Raw genomic sequence first — 18,084 nt, 5'->3', positions numbered from 1 at the left:
AAAACAAATGTATACTGGTTTGGACAAACACGAGGGTGAGCAAATGATGACAGAATTTTACATTTTTCAGTGAACTATCCCTTTATGATGCCACATATGGACAGAATAGCAGTGGCACAGAGCTATGTTGCATCTTGCTTAGCATCATGGCCATATTTATGCTAGCACAGTTGTTGTCCTGTTATTATCATCCTGTTTGGACATGCTCGGGCCCATGCAGCTCTATAAAAGAATGATGTAGAGCCTTGGAGAGGCCCTGTGTACTGCACTTTATTCAGGAATGCTGACTTATTTATAGGTGTTGGAATCGTGTTGTTTGCTTGTTTTATTGAAAAGCTTGCGGGTAAAGTGGCGACAGGCTGGCATGTGAGTGTGATCTCTTGAGGGCCCCCCTGCAGAAATCTTCTTCCCGATAAATAAGTCAGCGTTGATGAATATTTCATTCACATGAAATCCATTGTCGCCCGCAGGTCTGCGGGGACATGTCGTCGCTCCACGCACACAGCAAAACAACCTCCCCCCCAGGTCAACCAATCCCTCGTCGTTGGCATTCTGAAAGAGATGCTGTTGCAATCCCCATAATTAGCTCAGCTCATGCATTTATGGTTCTGACGGATAATATCTCAAAAACTGTAGAAAACCTGTAGTCATGGGATATCTAGCTGTGTTGTATTTCACCTTCACATCTGCATCTGAGCAGCAATCGAACTGATTTAGTGGCGCACTTGTCACTTTTCATATGCCATAACCTATGCTTAGGAAATGAACACGCAAGAAAAGTTCAAACCCCCCCCGGTAAGTGAGAAAAGAGCTTCTACTTTTATGCCTTGTGGGGGAGGAAGCAATAAATAGAACAAAATGCAGCAAGAAACAGAGAGGTAAAATGAGGGAATGCAAGCATCAGAAAAAGAAGTGGAAGGAAGTGACCAGATTAGAAGTCATACTCTTTAGATAATAATAGGAGAGGAAGATGACAAACGTAGACCATCAGTAGTTGAATTTGCTCGAAACAAGCAAGTTCTTTCAAATCAATATTTTAAGATGTAAGCTCACTCTATTCCTAAGACACATCACTCAGTCCAGACCGTTCACCAAATGGGTCAGAGGTTTTTTGTGAAAATGGTCCTCCATGATCTTTATGCTCTTTCGGTGAGAGAAGTAGTCCACAGAAAGAGAAGTAAATAAATAAAGTAAGTACGAGCAGAATGTTTTATTTAAGTGAAGGTCTGCTTTGTGTATTCTCAGATGGAGAGAGGCATAAGCAATCCCAGGCACAGGTTTAAGAGACGGCGACTTTTGTTTGGTAGCTTGGAAAGATGTTACTCTAATGGATTCGCTGTAACTGTTTTTAGTGTGTGTGCACTTGGATAGATGGGGCACCTGTTAGAGTTTGATTTAAAATTCTGAATGTTTGCCTTCACATGCTTCCTTTTTTTATCTTCAACGTGAAGATGGGATTAGTAAACAGACCACAGCTGCAGTAATGGTCTATTTTTGCCCCTTTGTATATTTCATTAAAGAAAAGAGTCTGTTGGACACGATTCCCCTGGCATCTTTAAAAGTCTCATCATGACCTCCTGAGCTGCTTCAGGTGGCCATTGGGAAGATTCTGTCATTATTACTGCAAATTAAGATTCTGCCATCATACTCACTTTCATGTTATTCCAAACCTCTTGTACTGATTGCTCTTTTCTAATTTCAAATTCCAAAAATGACATTTAAGCATAATAAAAGTATCATAAAATTAGTAAATATGACTTTTACCATGCAAAAGTAAGCTGTTACCCACTAGTCTATCCCACCAGTGACCTGTTACCACTACAGACACATCAAGTCAGTGGGCTGAACTCAAGAACTAGACCAGTTTGTGACATTTTTACTTTTTTTTTGTGATTGAATTGAGTGAAATGATTCATTAAAAAGATCTGACTCAAAAAATTCGAGTTATAAAAAATTCAAAGAATAATTTGTTCATGAATAGATTACATAATATTACCGCTGATGTCAAAAGTTTACATCCCCCTTTCAGAACTTGCAAAATGTTAATTACTTTACCAAAATAAGAGGGATCAGACAAAATGCATGTTATTGCTTATTTAGTACTAACCTGTTTTTCACATAAAAAATGTTTACATATAGTCCACAAAAGAAAACAATAGTTGAATTTATATTAAAAAATGACCCAATTCAAAAGTTTACATCCCCTTGATTTTTAATACTGTGTTCTTACCTGAATGATCCACAGCTGTATTTTATTGTTTAGTGATAGTTGTTCATGAGTCCATTGTTTGTCCTAAACAGTTAAACTGCCTGCTGTTCTTCAGAAAAAATTCCTCAGGTTCCACAAATTTTTTGGTTTTCCAGACTTTTTGTGTATTTGAACCCTTTTCAACAATGACTGTATGATTTTGAGATCCAACTTTTCACACTGAGGACAACTGGGGGACTCACAGAAGATAGTTACATGTTTCCCAGAAGACAAAATAAGTTAAATTTACCCTGATCTTCAAATTCAAAAAGTTTTCACCCCCTGGCTCTTAATGCATGTTTTTTCCTTCTAGAGCATCAGTGAGCATTTGAACCTTCTGTAATAGTTGCATACCTGTATGAGTCCCTCAGTGCTCTTCAGTGTTACAAGATAGATCTCAAAACCATACAGTCGTGGCTGGAAAGGGTTCAAATGCACAATAATGCTGAAAAAACAAAGAATTTGTAGGATAATATACCCAACATAAACCCTCATGAACATGCCAAGGAGAATGACATCTTTAATTTTAAGTTCATCTGACAAACCTATCATACAACTTCAGAGGATTTGGAGCATAATAATATGTATGAATTACTTTTATGATACTTTATGATTTTTTGCTTGTTTATGGAGCTAGATTTCTTCTTTTGTGTTCCCCGTAAGAAAACAAATGTGTTTGCAACTACCTGAGGATGAGTAAGTGATGCCAGAATTTTCATTTTTGAGTGAAATAACCCTTAAAAGTCATTTTCATTTGGATTTTTATAGCTTTTATTCTGTATTCTGATTTTCTGTGTGACTCGTATTCCAGCACGTCACTCCGCCAAGAGTAATTAAGATGTACAAATGGCATCTTGAGACCTTGTTAGCAGAAAGCAGCTTTATCACTTCCATCCCTCCATTTTCCAATTCTTCCGCCCCACCACACATCACTACTCCATCACTCTCATTTCACATTCCATGACAATCTCACCCACTGATTTACTGCACAGCTTCCATCTTGTGTTTGCGTATGTATCTGCATGTGTGTTTGCTCAGCATATATTCAGTGTGATGTTTATCATGTGAATTTATAGAGCTCTCCTCCCTTAGTGCTTATGTGACATCAGATTTAATGGACAAGAAGACACAGGCATGTCTGTTCACTCATGTCTGTTCTGGTCAACATGCTGCTTCTCACCCGTCCTTGATTCATCCAAAATACAATCACATTTGAAAGAAGAAATATGATTGAAGAATCTATCGATCTATGTCATATCAACACTATCCATCTGTGTTTATCTTTCTATCTTGTTTCCCCATCACAGAAGTTTTTTTTAGCAACCACACCAGCCATTTTCTTCCTCTATTTGTTTAGTTATCCATCAGTCTATTTACCTTATCATGCTGCCAAACCATCCATTTACGCTTCCATCTGTCTGTCAAACAATATCTTGCTATCCATTTGTCTAACTATCTTCTCTGTCTACTCACCCCACTGTCAATCAAAGCTTTTCGCTAACTGTGCAGTTTTCTTCAGCTGGAGAATAGCATTGGTCTGGTTAACTTTTGATTCATGCGTCCACCTCTGAGTATGTGCATAATCACAGCTGATAATTTATTCAGACTTGCGTGTTATGGATAAATGACACTTTCTTACTTTGCTTATAATGTTGTATGTGCAGACATGGGTTGTTGTTTAGGAAACCTAGCCCTGCCTGGGTCTTAATAGAAGCCCATCCAAATGCTCATTCCACTGGCAAGCCAGATCTCTGCTGGATCACTATCAGGTTTGAAGGATCAGTATGGTGCTATGGGTCCTAGCGCACATGATCCTAATGGATTAGCCACTCACCTTTCCTGAGTTGAACTTGGGGGGCAATGTTCCCGCCAGAAGGCCCATCTGCCCCCCATGCTTTAGCCATGATGCTAACACAGTGCACCAAAAGCGACAGTTTTTGCATCTCAATTTATCAATGCTTTACATGCACTTCCACTTTTTAAGTTTTTGTCTTTGGATAATAATGATCTGTCAGTTTATTTTATGTCTGTTGTTAATAGTGGCTTATGGTGAACACTCCAATTAATTTAGATGTTCCAATTAGATGCTTGGGAATTATTTTATCATTTAATTCAATAATTAATATAATTTATGAAGGCTTTGATTAATTCCATGAATTATAATTTTTTTAGAATGTAGTATGTAGGTATGTAAACACATTAAAGGAACCGTATGTAAGAAATTTATGTCAGTTAATCATAAAATGGCCCTGACATGTCACTAGACATTAAGAAATCATGTTCATTTCAAATACTTATATCACTGACAACAGTGGTCCAGCCAGGATATTGTCATTTAAAAGTTAAAGTTGCAGCCCACGACTGATGTTATTGTTGTCATTTTGTGTTTTGGTCTGAGGCTCCACCCTCCAGCTATCTACCAATCACGAAGTCAGTAGAGTTTTGTGATCTGGGTTGCCAGCTCTGTTACAGCTGCAGCTATACGAACGTGTCGGATAAAACATGTATAACGTTACGAAACCTAAAGACCTCGTTATGAATCCGAAATACGTCGTGACAAAGTCCGAAATAAAACAAGGATTTGTATAGGAGATGCCTTTGAAAGATGGAGACGGCTGAAAATGGAGAAGAATTTGAAGACAGACGCCAACGTTGCTAATTTTCTCCTGGACAGGTTAGATTCATCTATGTTTGGCTAACTTTGCTTTCGTACACAGTGGATTTTCCACAGTCGGCCGTGCTAAATGCGTTCATAAAAAGCTTTATATCGCACCACTAGCAGGGTATGAAAACAATCTATGTTCCGACTGAAATGTGGTATTACAGTACATCTTTACAAAATATTTGGCTAATCGCCATCTGTAAATTTTTGTGATACATAATTACTTCGCAAAACATCTCTTGTGAAGCATGAACATAATTAACAGAAGAAAAACAAATTACTGTGTAGGACTCGTCACTTGCCATTGGAAGCTCCTTGTAGCAGCCTACTCCTACAGCTTAGCTGGCAACCTCGAGTCAGGGGGGAGCGGGAGGGGATACACCGTTCTACAGTATTTTGAAAGTGATTGCAGTACCAGTTTTGGCCACAATCCTACATACGGTTCCTTTAAAGGTGACGTATCATGAATTTATTTATTTATTTTTCTGTGTTTAAGTGCTATAATTGTGCCCCCGGTGCATCTACCAACCCAGAAAACTTGAAAAAGAACAACCCAGTAATTTTTATTTTCTCTGCAAGCATGTGAAAACACGAGCCGCTCAGATTTTGTGTTTGTGTGATTTGTGTTTTAACATAAACACCCATTTGACAGTTTAAGCGCAATAAGACAAGAAAGAGAACACAGTTTAGTACTCACATGCCGTGCATGTGCTTCGGATGTGTGCACTTTTTTAAACTAATAGGGTTCAAAACTCATGATTTGAGCACAACGCTTTTTGCATCTCAATTCATCAATGCTTTACATGCACTTCCACTTTTGAAGTTTTTGGCATTGGATAATAGTGACATCTCAGTTTATTTTATGTCTGTTGTTAATATTGGCTTATGGTGAACACCATCTTATTTATTTAGATGTTCCAATTAGATGCTTGGGACTTGGGTTTCTACTATTGTTTTATCATTTAATTCAATAATTAATAAAATTTATGGAGACCATGAATTAGAATTTGAATAATGGCTTATTTTAGGGCTTATTTACACAGATAACTTACATACATAAAGTACGTAAACACATTAAAGGTGACGTATCATGAAAATCTTTTTTTTTCTTCTTCTGTGTTTAAGTGCTATAATAATGTTCCAGGTGCATCTACCAACCCAAGAAAACTTGAAAAAGAACAACCCAGTTTTTTGTTCTCTCTGCAAGCTTGTGAAAACACGAGCCGCTCAGATTTTGTGTTTGAGTGATAACATAAACACACATTTGACAGTTTAAGCGCAATAAGACAAGAAAGAGAACAACATTTAGTACTCACATGTCATGCATGTGCTTCGGATGTGTGCACTTTGTTTAAACTAATATGGTTTAAAACACATGATTTGCGCACGATAAACATGATAATCAAACCAAACTGATGTTTTTTAGCAGATTATATGAGCTACGAGCTGTAAAGGACAGCCCTTTTCTGGAAAAGAGGGCGCAGCAGCTAATTTGCATTTACAGAGGCATGCACGACAACAGAATTTCTGCTTCCACTCAAAATAGGCATTTTCAAAATGATATAATAAATGATATTTGGGGTATTTTAAGTTAAAACTTCACAGACACATTGTGGGTACACCTGAGACATATTACATCTTGTAAAAAGGTTTTATTTGGTAAAAGGATGGTAGGATGTCTGAAAGCACAAGCTGTATTTCTGTTACTGCATAAGCACATGGCTATTTCACCCCTGAAGTTTGCCTCCCTGCAGTGCTGCAGAGGTGATGATTAGCACTGTAGATTAGCCTTGGGCTGCGATCTATTGGAAAGATTTTCTTTTTCATCTTATGGTTTGATGCATGTGTGTGCCTTTGCTTCCCTGCTCTCTTCCTTTAAGTTACTTTTGTTTTAGATCTTAAATTCTGCCATCTCTTTTGAAAACCAAGCTGGTCCAACACTCAGAGACTGTCTTGTCTGTCTTGAGGATCCCAGTAAGAAATCTTGGCAACTGTGACCGTCAGCCGTTTGATATCCCATCAAACATGGTCCTACTTCTGTGCCTGTAAAAGGGAAAGATACTGGGCCTGCCGGCACTGGACACCAGCCGTAGTTTCTCGTCCTTTTCCTTGTTTGTCCCTGGAACAGATCTGTCAGGGCCTTCCTGCCGCAGAGATAAACTAGTGCATCGCGCTCTCCTCTAAAAATAAGCATTTGTTTATCGACATGTGTAGTGATTTCCAGCTCTCCTGTGCCGTATTGTGTGCCGAGCTGTCAAGAAACATTACTCTAAGGCCTGGCTCTCCTTTCAGCTCTGACCAGCCGAGAGAGTGCAGCCGAGCAGGACAATGCAGAGTGCTGCGGGGCAGCAGGCTAGCAAGCTTTCGCAGAAATCTGCTAAGACGTCGCCTTTTAACTAAGGCTGTGGACCTCGCTCTTTATCGAGAGCTTGAGACTTTAATGCACTCTTTAAGGTGAAAACTGTGGAAAGCGGAGGGCGATGCTGGTATCAAATATCTGGGTCACATATCCAAGGTAGCTAGAGTCTAAATAGAGCCTGGCTTTGATTGAAAGCCGTATTAGATGAAAGGGGAAAAAACTCAGATCCGCACTGACCAGTTTTGGCATATTTTAATTGCTGCCTTATTTCATTATTTTCATTAGTCTGAGTCTTAACAAACTGTCAGATTAGACGTTACACATCTCCCATCTTTGTTTAGAAATGGCTCCGAGAGAGATTTTGGTAGAATGCGGACCAGACCTCCAGCTTATCTGAGCTCTCATCCATCTTAGTTTGATGAGGAAAGCTCATGTTTGCACGCTCTGCTAGTGGATCTGCGGTGGCTGAGTTTGACAAATGCCCCGCACTTGCTCTAAACATCCGTAATTTCAGCAGAGTGCCGTTACTTAAAGCAGGATTTCGGAGTCTTGTCTTGCTTGTGTTTCTGGTGTCGCTCTTGCTTTAGTTAGGGCAGAGAATGCACTTAAGAGCTCACATCTCAATGTGGAAAACGAACCAGGATATCAGCCAGTACTTAAAGGATTAGTTCATCCCAAAATGAAAATGCTGACAGCATTTACTCCCTCATGTCATTCCAAATCCGCATGACTTTCTTTTCACAAAAGGAGAAATTTGAAATAATGCAGTCGGTTGTTTTATATAGTTGCAATGAATGGGGACTGGAGCATTTTGAAAGCTCTGAAAATGATGCAAAAGTCCCATTAATGGTGTCATAAAAGTGGTTCAAATGACTTCTGTTCTGTTTCACATCTTCTGAAATCCTACAATAGCTTTGTGCGAGTACCTGTGAGTGAAATGTGTCGCTCTTGTTCACATCTAGTGTATGACAGAATCAGTTGAATTGGAAAACTTAATCAGTCTAATTTGTGACCCTGGACCACAAAACAAGTCTTAAGTAGCACAGTTATATTTGTAGCAATAGCCAAAAATACATTGTATTGGTCAAAATTATTGATTTTTTTTTAATGACAAAAATCACTAGGATATTAAGTAAAGATCATGTTCCATGAAGAGATTTAGTAAATTTCCTACCATAAATATATCAAAACTTAATTTTTGATAATTGAAATACATTGCTAAGAACGATTTACTCCAGTATTTTGACTTTTTTGCACCCTCAGATTCCAGATTTTCAAATAGTTGTATCTCTGCCAAATATTGTCCTATCATAACAAAACTGTACATCAATAGAAAGCTTATTTATTCAGCTTTCATTTGATGTATAAATCTTTTTTTTCTTTTTTCTTTTTTTTATTGACCCTTATGATTGGTTTTGTGGTCCAGGGTGACATTTCTGAATAAATCATTCAGACTGTTAATTGAATCAACCAGTTTATTGAAAAAAATGAGATTCTAAAGAACAATTCATTTGCAAATCAAGATGTCAAGATTATCAGTGAGCGCTGACTTAAATTTTCAGTGTTTTTCAGAGTCCTCATTTACTTTTATTATATAGTAAATCATCTAGATACTTTTTCAGAAGGAAGGTCAGAAGTGTTTGGTCTTTCTTAGACATTCTTGAGTAAACACATTATTTTAAGCTTGTAGTGTGTTTATCAGTGTTACTTAGTGGTTGGACATTTGTAGTTTTTCAAAGGTTTTTTTCCAACATTGATCAGAGTGAAAGCAATCTTATGTTCCAAAGTATACAGCAGGATTCTTTTTTCTTTATTTATTTTCTTTTTACACAGCATTTTTTAGTGTCAAATAATTATTCTTTGGGTTGTTGTTGTTTTTTCTAGCGTGGAACATTTTTTTTCTTCATTGAAATGACTCATGCCCAGGGTTCTGCATTTGATTACGATGCAGCTGCTGTTTTAAACACGCTAATTTAACATTGCTTGGTGTGACAAACAACCTCAAATTAGACCCTGTTATGTATATAGGTTGTTATGTATATTATATATCAGTTGGTTATTTAGAGGTTATCTGCACAAAGTTCTATCCAGATGATTTTGAAACAAATTCTGCTTCCATATGTTCTACATCAGATTTTTATTTTCCTTGAGCAAACAAGCCAACAAGCAAAACTAACCATATGTGCCGTAACACATATGCCCACTTATGTGTAGCTTTTACCTTCTTACCACAACAGATCAAGGTTCCAAAGCGTCAAAGCACCCTTTTCAGCCGTCTCAGGGTCAGCCACGTCTGTGACCTAACATTCTCCATTTCTGCAGCTGAAGTAACCTTCCCAACTTACTCCTCTGCTCCCTCAAAACAATTACTCTCAGCTTTGTAGGGAACCTTGGTTTGTGAAACTGTTGTGGAGGTTTTCCTCTCCTAGCCCCATAACTTACGAATAAAGAAATAACGCTCCCCACCATCACATCCTCTTTATATTTCCTGTTTCTGGTGCTGGTGCTCCATTACCCATGGAGCTGGAGTCTGGCAAAGGCAAGCAGAAGATGAGAAGAGTAGATAGCTGCAACTGCTGCAGTGTGTGTGCTCTCTCTCTTTTTCTCTCTGCCTTACCTCCCTCTACGGCCCACAAGCGGTAAACATTGTGTGTTGACATATGGCCCTCACAGATTTAATCACCTTTATTACATTTTGTCGCTGGAAAAATATGAAGTGATACAAGTTTGCACATTACGGTATGTGTATGTGTGCGTTTGTGTGTTTTCTTGGCACAAAGGTCTATCCAAAACAACAGATGCATAACCAAAAAGTGTTTATTTGAAAATATTTGCCTCTGCGCATTTAATATTTATTGCATACATATTGAATATTTGAATTGCATCAAACATGTAAATTATTCACTGTCATAATTACCTGTGTTTATTCACATAGTTACTACTCGAATGTTGATTGAAGCTTATTTGTTATTCATGGAGCAAACCTTGTGCCAAAGGACTCTCCTGATGATGTAACTTCATGTAATTACAGGCAGATGACAGTAATGCAAAATCCATTATGTTGTTTAATCTCTTTAGAAGAATGCACAGGGGGCCATCTGGGGCCTATCACTCAATCATACAGTCAAAGTGTCGGATAGGCATACAAGCCTACGACAACTCCTCAGTCCTTTGTGAGTGTTTGTGTGCTTTTTAGTAATGTGTTGTTCGCCAATCTGCGCTAATCCCATGATCCCCCTCTGCAGCGAAATATGACGTTTGATCACGTTTCACTCCCCCTCCTATATCAACACCCACTAAACACTGAGAGACAATGGCATCATTTAATTAAGCCCTGGAATACAGACATTTCTCTAGCGGAAAACCAAATGTTCTTATTTTTTCATCAATCTTTTTCACTCCCATTCTTTTTCTTTGTGCATCCAACCTAAAGACGGTGCCTCGGGGAAAAGCAGGTAAAAAAGCCATCAAACCCAAAAGCACTTGACAGATTTGTGATCAGTAGCAGAGTTCTCCTGAAATTGTCTAGTGGTGTATTTTTATTGTGGAAGTGAATGCTCACCCTTTAGAGAATAGCTTCATTATGTGTCCCCCAATAGAAATCGCTGCTGGTTGGTGTGATTGTTGCCGTAGATTGGGTATTTTAAACTGAAGTGCCTGAGATCAGAAACTTAGAGAGCATTTCAGCCCAAATTAAGAGACGGAGGAAGGTCTGTTTTGGTGGTTGGTTTGTCGTTTCTGCCCATTTGGTTGAAGCATAGACTTTCCCCCCACCTAAATCTCATCTTCAATCTGTTGAGCTCGAGCAATTATCTCAAGTATTGCTCTCTAGATGTTATTTTCCCTGTCTGGCCAAATGCTCCAAACCTCCCTATGTTCCACTCTCAAACAAGTCGTAATACTTTCATCCATTTTCAATTTGGACCGCAAACTTGAGGAACTGCCACTATCCCTCCCAGATCCCAAAAAGACTGTAGTCTGTGTGGCACCTTCCAATATACCTACAAAATAAGCATCTTGGAAGCAATTGGCAAAACAATGGCAGTGTTTGGACTAGGCCTTTGTTTACCATTACATCTGTCACCCACTCCCTCGCTCTCAGTGTGGGTACTTCCTCTATTTAATATTGTTTTTTCCCCTTCTTCATCCTACATGGTGTCACACTGAGCATGTAGCCATGACATGAGGAACCATATTACCCAAGCAGTCTTATTGAATAGTGGATCTCTCTGTTGACACAGGCTATTAGTTTGGATTTTTACATGCCCTGCTAACATTTTAGTAGTAGTAGTAGTAGGGTGACCATACGCTCCCTTTTTCCCAGACACGTCCTGGCCAGGATTTCTATATTGCCTAAAATTTCATATTTGAAGGTAATGATCGAAAAGTACTTTGACCAGTAACATGCAGGCATTGTACATAATCGGTCAATCGTGGCTCCTGAGAACGGTCAAAGCGATGCAAATACTTGTAGATATTAGGTGTGTACCATGAGAGAGATTTAAAAGGATAGGGAGCTCTCTATAGCTCTCACTATACTTTTTGATTATTACCTTCAGTAAGTATGAAAACATGAAAAGAAAGCCAAAACTGGATTATTTTAGGCAATATAGAAATCCTGACCAGGATGTGGTCACCCTAAGTAAAAGTAGTAGTAGTATAGTTGTTATATTAGTGTCCTACAGTTAAGGTCAAAAAGATTACATATAGAGAAAATCTTTCTCTTTCTCCACAAGAGAAAATAATAGTTGAATTTATAAAAATGACCCCATTCAAAAGTTTACATCCCCTTGATTCTTAATACTGTGTTCTTACCTGAATGATCTACAGCTGTGTTTTTTTGTTTAGTGATAGTTGTTCATTGTGTGTCCTGAGCAGTTAAACTGCCTACTGTTCTTCAGAATAATCCTTCAGGTCCCACAAATTATTCGGTTTTCCAACATTTATGTGTATTTGAACCCTTTCTAACAATGACTGTATGATTTTAAGATCCATCTTTTCACACTGAGGACAACTTAGGGTTCATATGCAACTATTACAGAAGGTTTAAACACTCACTGATGCTCCAGAAGAACACCATGCATTAAGAGCCGGGGGTGAAAACTTTTTGAACTTGAAGATCAGGGTACATTTAACTTATTTCGTCTTCTGGGAAACATGTAACTATCTTCTGTAGCCTCTGAAGGGCAGTACTAAAAGAAAAAAAAAATGATGTTTAGGCAAACTAAGACAAATCTCCATTCTGTTCAAAAGTTTTCACCCCCCGGCTTTTAATGCACGATTTTTCCTTCTATAGCATCAGCATTTGAACCTTTTGTGATGGATCTCGAAATCATACAGGCATTGTCGGAAAGGGTTCAAATACACAAATCTGTGTATGATCTCTCTTATTTTGGTAAAATAATAAACATTAAATAATTAACATTTTGCATATTCTGAAAGAAGGATGTAAACTTTTGACCTCAACTGTATATAGATAGTTGCAGACACTTTTATCCAAACTAGCTTACCTTCCATTCAAGCTATACTGTACATTTATAATACACAGTATGCCACCATGCTTATTGTTGAGCCCTACTAAAGAGACCCCTTTGTAGAAATTGTAAATAAAATCTGAAATAACAGCCTGTGCTCTGACAAGTTCCAGAAAGTTCTTTGTTTTTTATCACTGCTGTCAGTGTGCAATGCCCATTCAGTTCAGAGAGAAAGAGACTGGAGGCCTTCAGGCGCTTGGCTTTTTGAAGTGGAAGTGGATGAAAGACTCAGCCATCATTTCAACTCATATTGTGTTTTCCATGCAGAGTTCAAAGTTCAGCGTCCTCAACTTTCACCAATGCCAGAGGACGTTGTCCTGCAGAGAAATGCGGATTTCCTCTTTCTGTTTGTGCTCTGTTTTTCATTTATCCATTCCTCCCTCTACCTTAACCACATCTCCATCTCTTTGTATTACCCTCTTGTTATTAGCATTGTCCCTCCCCTGTGGTGAGTCTCCTTGTTAGGACAGATTTATACGTCTACTGAAGCTTGAATTAAAAGGCTCTAGGCAAACCCAAAAAGTGGATTTGTTAGCACAGAGCACTTGCTCTTATAATCAACCAACCCTGAGCTTTCGCCTACACTGTAACAATAGTAATAAAAAAAAGAAAACAACAACAACTTGGCCACAGTGACTGTGTTTTATTTCACCTTTGTCTTGTTACAAAAATTTCTTTGCCCAGACAAAGCCATAAAACAGCCTTTTCAAAATGATTTCTAGCTTGTTTTCTCATTGGCCCCCGCAACTGACCTTGGCAAACGAGCTGGGCTTCAATTTCGTTTGAAGTATGAATCCACCTTTACTGTGGTGCCCACTTGCTCCTAACTCATTACCTGACATGATGAATGGGGCCTGTTCCATTAAACTATGCCCAGCCCATGGTGGCATAGGCACCTGGCACTGAGTAATGGCAGTTGCACGGGTAGACCTGCCAGGGTAGGTAGGAAAGGTGTGGCGGCTTAAGCACGGACTTGGCTCTCCAATCTGTGGGGGAAAGAGGAAGGTTGTCCACTCCACCTGCCACATGGCCCCCACCCAGCCCCTCGCTACACCATGTTTGGAGTGGAAAGGGTCTTTTGTGTGATCCCATAATGGGCTGGCCTCAGTTGCCAAGTTCAGCTAGCACATTTAGTACTTGCCTCCATCATATTCCTACTGGCCTAGTTTCAAAAAAAGAATCTGCTTAAAACAGAGAATCTCACAGTTTAAACATTAAAGGGATAGTTCACCCAAAAAATTTAAATTTTGTCATCATGTACTCACCTTCATGTTGTTCCAAACCTGAATGACTTTCTTCCTTCTGTGGAACACAAAAAGAATTGCTATGAAAATTGTATAGACACGGTTTGAAACAAAATGATGACAGAATTTCATTTTCAGGGTGAACTCTTTAGACACTCCTTTGGGTGTTTAGATAAGTACATGCAGCTGTGTACGCACTGTTTTGTACTTGTGTATGGAAGCGTCCCATTAAGTGTCTCTTCTGCAGGCTGTGTTGTTATAGGTGGAGGATCTCTCGAGTACGAGACTGGAGCAGGATCTCAATGGTGTTACTATGGCACCAGACAAGAAGCAGCTGACTCCAGACCATCTTTTTAATCAGTTGCCTTTGTTGTGCCTGATGTTGATCCCCGTCTTCTTTCTAACTATTAACTGCACTCCTGCTTTTCCCCACATGTGTTTTCTGTCTCATATTTGTCTGATGCTGTTGTGAACACACCTAACTGTTCTTCCTTGTTCTTCCTGTGAACAGACAACCGTCGCACTGGTTTGGAAAGATCCCGTTCGCGCCACAATGCAAACCCTATGGTCCGATGATCGCTTGCCGGCTAAGGACGTTCGCCAAGTGCCAAAGACCCAAGAGTGGGGACAACACTGAGGAGGGCTGAAGAGGAATGGAGAGAGAGCCCTTCGGCATTCACATACATACACATCCACACGTACATGCATACAGAACGCAGACCGAACCTCAAGATGTGCGTCACAACTCTAGGATCACTTGACCCTCACTCCGCTCTGAAGCCTTATATACTACATGCTCTTTGTGCATTGGGCCTATTCAATTTGGCTGTGTTTGTTTGTTATTTTCATGATTACGCCAGTTCTGTTTATATCTCAGTGCATCTCGCGAAGCTAACTCTCCTGATTTGGCTCACGTCCACCTCGCTATCTGCAAACAATCAATGATTGGCTGTGGTTTGATCTCTCGCTGTTGGATTTTTCAACACGCTCTTGTTGACAAAAGGCCAAAAGCACCATAAAGGACTGCATGATTCTGTATGCATATCAGCAAAGGGACTTTATTTGGAGTGTTGACTGAACAAAAACCTTGACTGATTCTGCCCGCCCAGGAAAAAAATAATTCCCACCATCAGCCATTTAATCTCCGATCACCACCTCTCAATACATTATTGATCCTGTATATGTAGCGACATGAAACAGCTGCTGATATTAGCTTCAGTGCTACCGTGTGTACACATTTGTGCTGTGTAAGAGCTGCCGGTGCCACAAGGTACCCGAGGTGGTTGAAAGATATTGCTCTTTATCTACGGTAAACACTTCAAACATTCGTAGACGTTTCTCTTGCAGAGTCAAAGGTTTTATTAAGTGAATCTGCAGGTATGTGAAACAAATGCGAATCAAAGAGATGCCATTCAATTCGCTTTTCAAACATGTCACAGGTTTTCTTCGTGATTTCTTTGTAAGTCACTGTGCTTTTAGCTTTTAGCCCTCTCATGGAAGAGTATTTTAGTGAACTGTAGCTTAGTATTTTTTCGAGATCCACTGGTCATCCCTAAGAGCTCTCTCTTACTGACCTACAGCATTTACCTCGCCAACTCAGCTCTGTCTGTTTGAAAACTGTCCAAAACATTACAAAGAAGAGTATTTATCAGATTTAGTATCAAAATTCATCTTTCACAATTTGCAAAATATGTATTTATTCACAGATTTCGCCCAAAGCCTTTTATATGTGAACCTGATTCTAGTGAGAAGTCGCCTTGGATATAAGAATGTAGATAGTGAGGCGACGTTCACAACATGATGGCTGTCTTCATGTGAAAGCCATTAGTGAAATCTTTCCGCCACCTCCCCTCACTTTTGCTTGTGGCGTGAGTAGTCATTTTCCATAATGTTTTCTGCCCCCCATGTCCATAATGCCACAGGCAACAGTATGTAAAACAGTCTCTTATGGGTGACTGGAGTCATGCTGACTCACATGCTGGTACATGCCACACTGAAATCTTCTGCATTTGGGGAAAATGAGGGGAAACTCATCATTTGAACACCCAGTGCAAGTGTAGTGCAGAACACAGTACTGTTAAACAAACCACTGCTAGTCAGGTTTTCTCCTCACACTGTGTTTGTCATACACTCTCTCAGGAGAGAAAGGAAAGGTCGAGATGCAGCGAATCGCAATCCATTGATTTGCTTTTCTAATTAAAACTGCCCTTTGAATGGTTTCCAACACCACACAACAGAAGCTGCGCTCGGCTCTCATGGCTCTCACTATCGGTTATTTTAAACTCATGTTAATGGTAATTACAGCATCCACACACTGTCAGTGCAGACACCTCCGACATGCATTGTTATTTCCCAGTCTGACTCCAGTTACATATTTTATGTGACTGGCAGAGTCACTGGCACCAGATAATTTGTGATCTTTCTGGGTAGAAATATTGTTCTTTGGGAACCGGTTTTGATAAATGTGCCAAACTTTCATCAGGTAAAAAAGTTACTATACTGAGATTTCTTCCAATGATTATGAGAATTAATGAAAAACAATGGATTTTTGTTCAAATCACACTAATATGTGATGAATCACATACACAAGACTGAAACTAGCAGCAATGCAGCCATTGAGACTGTGTTATAGGGCTTAGGGATGTCGTCATTTTTACAACGCTAATGTCAAATGTTTATGAGATATTCTTCGAAATTGTGTAATTTATCTTTTTTTCTCTTTCCTAAGAAAACATTGTTTTATACCAGTGATCTTCCCCTCCATCTGTGATATTGGTGTTAAACTTGTGTATTGCTATAGGCTAATATATATGTGTGGTGTATTTGATAGAGAGTATATCCTAATGCAGGTTAGAGTCTGCAGGTGACTGACTGTGTAACATTTTAAGTCAGATCCAATATTTTAATTGGATGTTAGGCAGAGACCAGAAGCAGGCAAGAAAGTATGAAGTTACTAGTGCCAATTTAGGTCCTCTGCTGTCTCATTTATTCACATTTGTTCGATATTCTCAGTTCAGACTGTATGATGGTGCACTTTAACTTGTTAAGTATAGACCTGGAGCGATCTTTTAATTTGTGATTTCTTTGCATATCATTGCCAAAATAGACTGCTTGCATGTACGGTAACCGTTCCTGACAAGTGATTCAATCTCCACTCTCTCCGAAGTCTCCTCCAGTTCTCTCTTATTCCCTCACACTGTAATTGGCGCTTGGAACAAGATCAAAGTTAAATGGGTGAGAACAACTGCAACTGTCTCAGGACATTGTTTTATTTTTTAGGTAATGTAAGACTTCATAGCCCTGCCTTTTATTGTTTTTTTTTTTCTTTTTCCTTGACATTGTGTTTATTGTCTTATAAGCAATTTATATTTGTAACATCTTTTAAGTTTATTTTTATCTGTGACAAAAAAAAGTGAAAATGGTTATGCACACTGTACCCGAGTATGTAACAGAATATCATACTAAATAATAACCACTTTCTTAAAAAAAAAAAAAAAATCATGTGTCTCTTTTTTGAGTGTTATTTCCATGAGTTATGAATTATGCTTTCTCTTGATGCAGACTCACGCTGTGTCCCCTAAAGCACTAAACACCATCTCTGTCTAAAAATTGAAATGGTTTTGTCCTGAACTTAACACGGCAAACGTCAGGACATTCGGTCAGTCAAGTGATTCCGATAGACTTGTGTAGACAAGAGCAGAAGACTGAACAGTCAATAAAGAACCAGTCTGTCAATTTTCATTTCTTGTGGTGGAAGCAGTGGATAAATATGAAATACAGATGCTTTAACATGAAGATGAATGTGAAACTGCCTTACAATGTACCACAATGTACCACTGCAGTACAATGTACTATTTCATTCCACCAGCATTCTTTTCCATCCATTTTTAGTTGAATAAATGATTTCAAAGATATGATTAAAATCGTAGATTCTATACAAAGATCATGCTGCCAGAGTGTGGGCCATTCACACATTATTCATATACATAAAAAATGACATTAGAGTTACTAGACTAACATTTTAGTCTATTAACTCT

General features: G+C 38.9%; 1 protein-coding gene across 4 annotated transcripts in view; it reads left to right on the top strand.

Moving 5' to 3' along the window:
• The window catches only part of diaph2 (diaphanous-related formin 2), a 541,097-nt gene extending 523,306 nt beyond the window's left edge, over nucleotides 1–17,791 (top strand). For 2 of the 4 annotated variants that reach the window (XM_073820077.1, XM_073820076.1), the window contains 2 exons: nucleotides 10,703–10,724; nucleotides 14,559–17,791. In XM_073820077.1, the coding sequence (XP_073676178.1) occupies nucleotides 10,703–10,724; nucleotides 14,559–14,694 (158 nt within the window). In that variant the 3' untranslated portion in view covers nucleotides 14,695–17,791. The remainder of the gene's footprint in view (nucleotides 1–10,702; nucleotides 10,725–14,558) is intronic. The other 2 variants (XM_073820079.1, XM_073820078.1) reach the window with 1 other exon arrangement.
• Nucleotides 17,792–18,084: the final 293 nt, after the last annotated feature.

The sequence above is a fragment of the Garra rufa genome, chromosome 16, assembly GCF_049309525.1.
Source record: "Garra rufa chromosome 16, GarRuf1.0, whole genome shotgun sequence".
Classification (NCBI taxonomy): Eukaryota; Metazoa; Chordata; class Actinopteri; order Cypriniformes; family Cyprinidae; genus Garra; species Garra rufa.
Note: the sequence above shows the minus strand (reverse complement) of the source record. Positions and strands in the feature narration are given on the sequence as shown.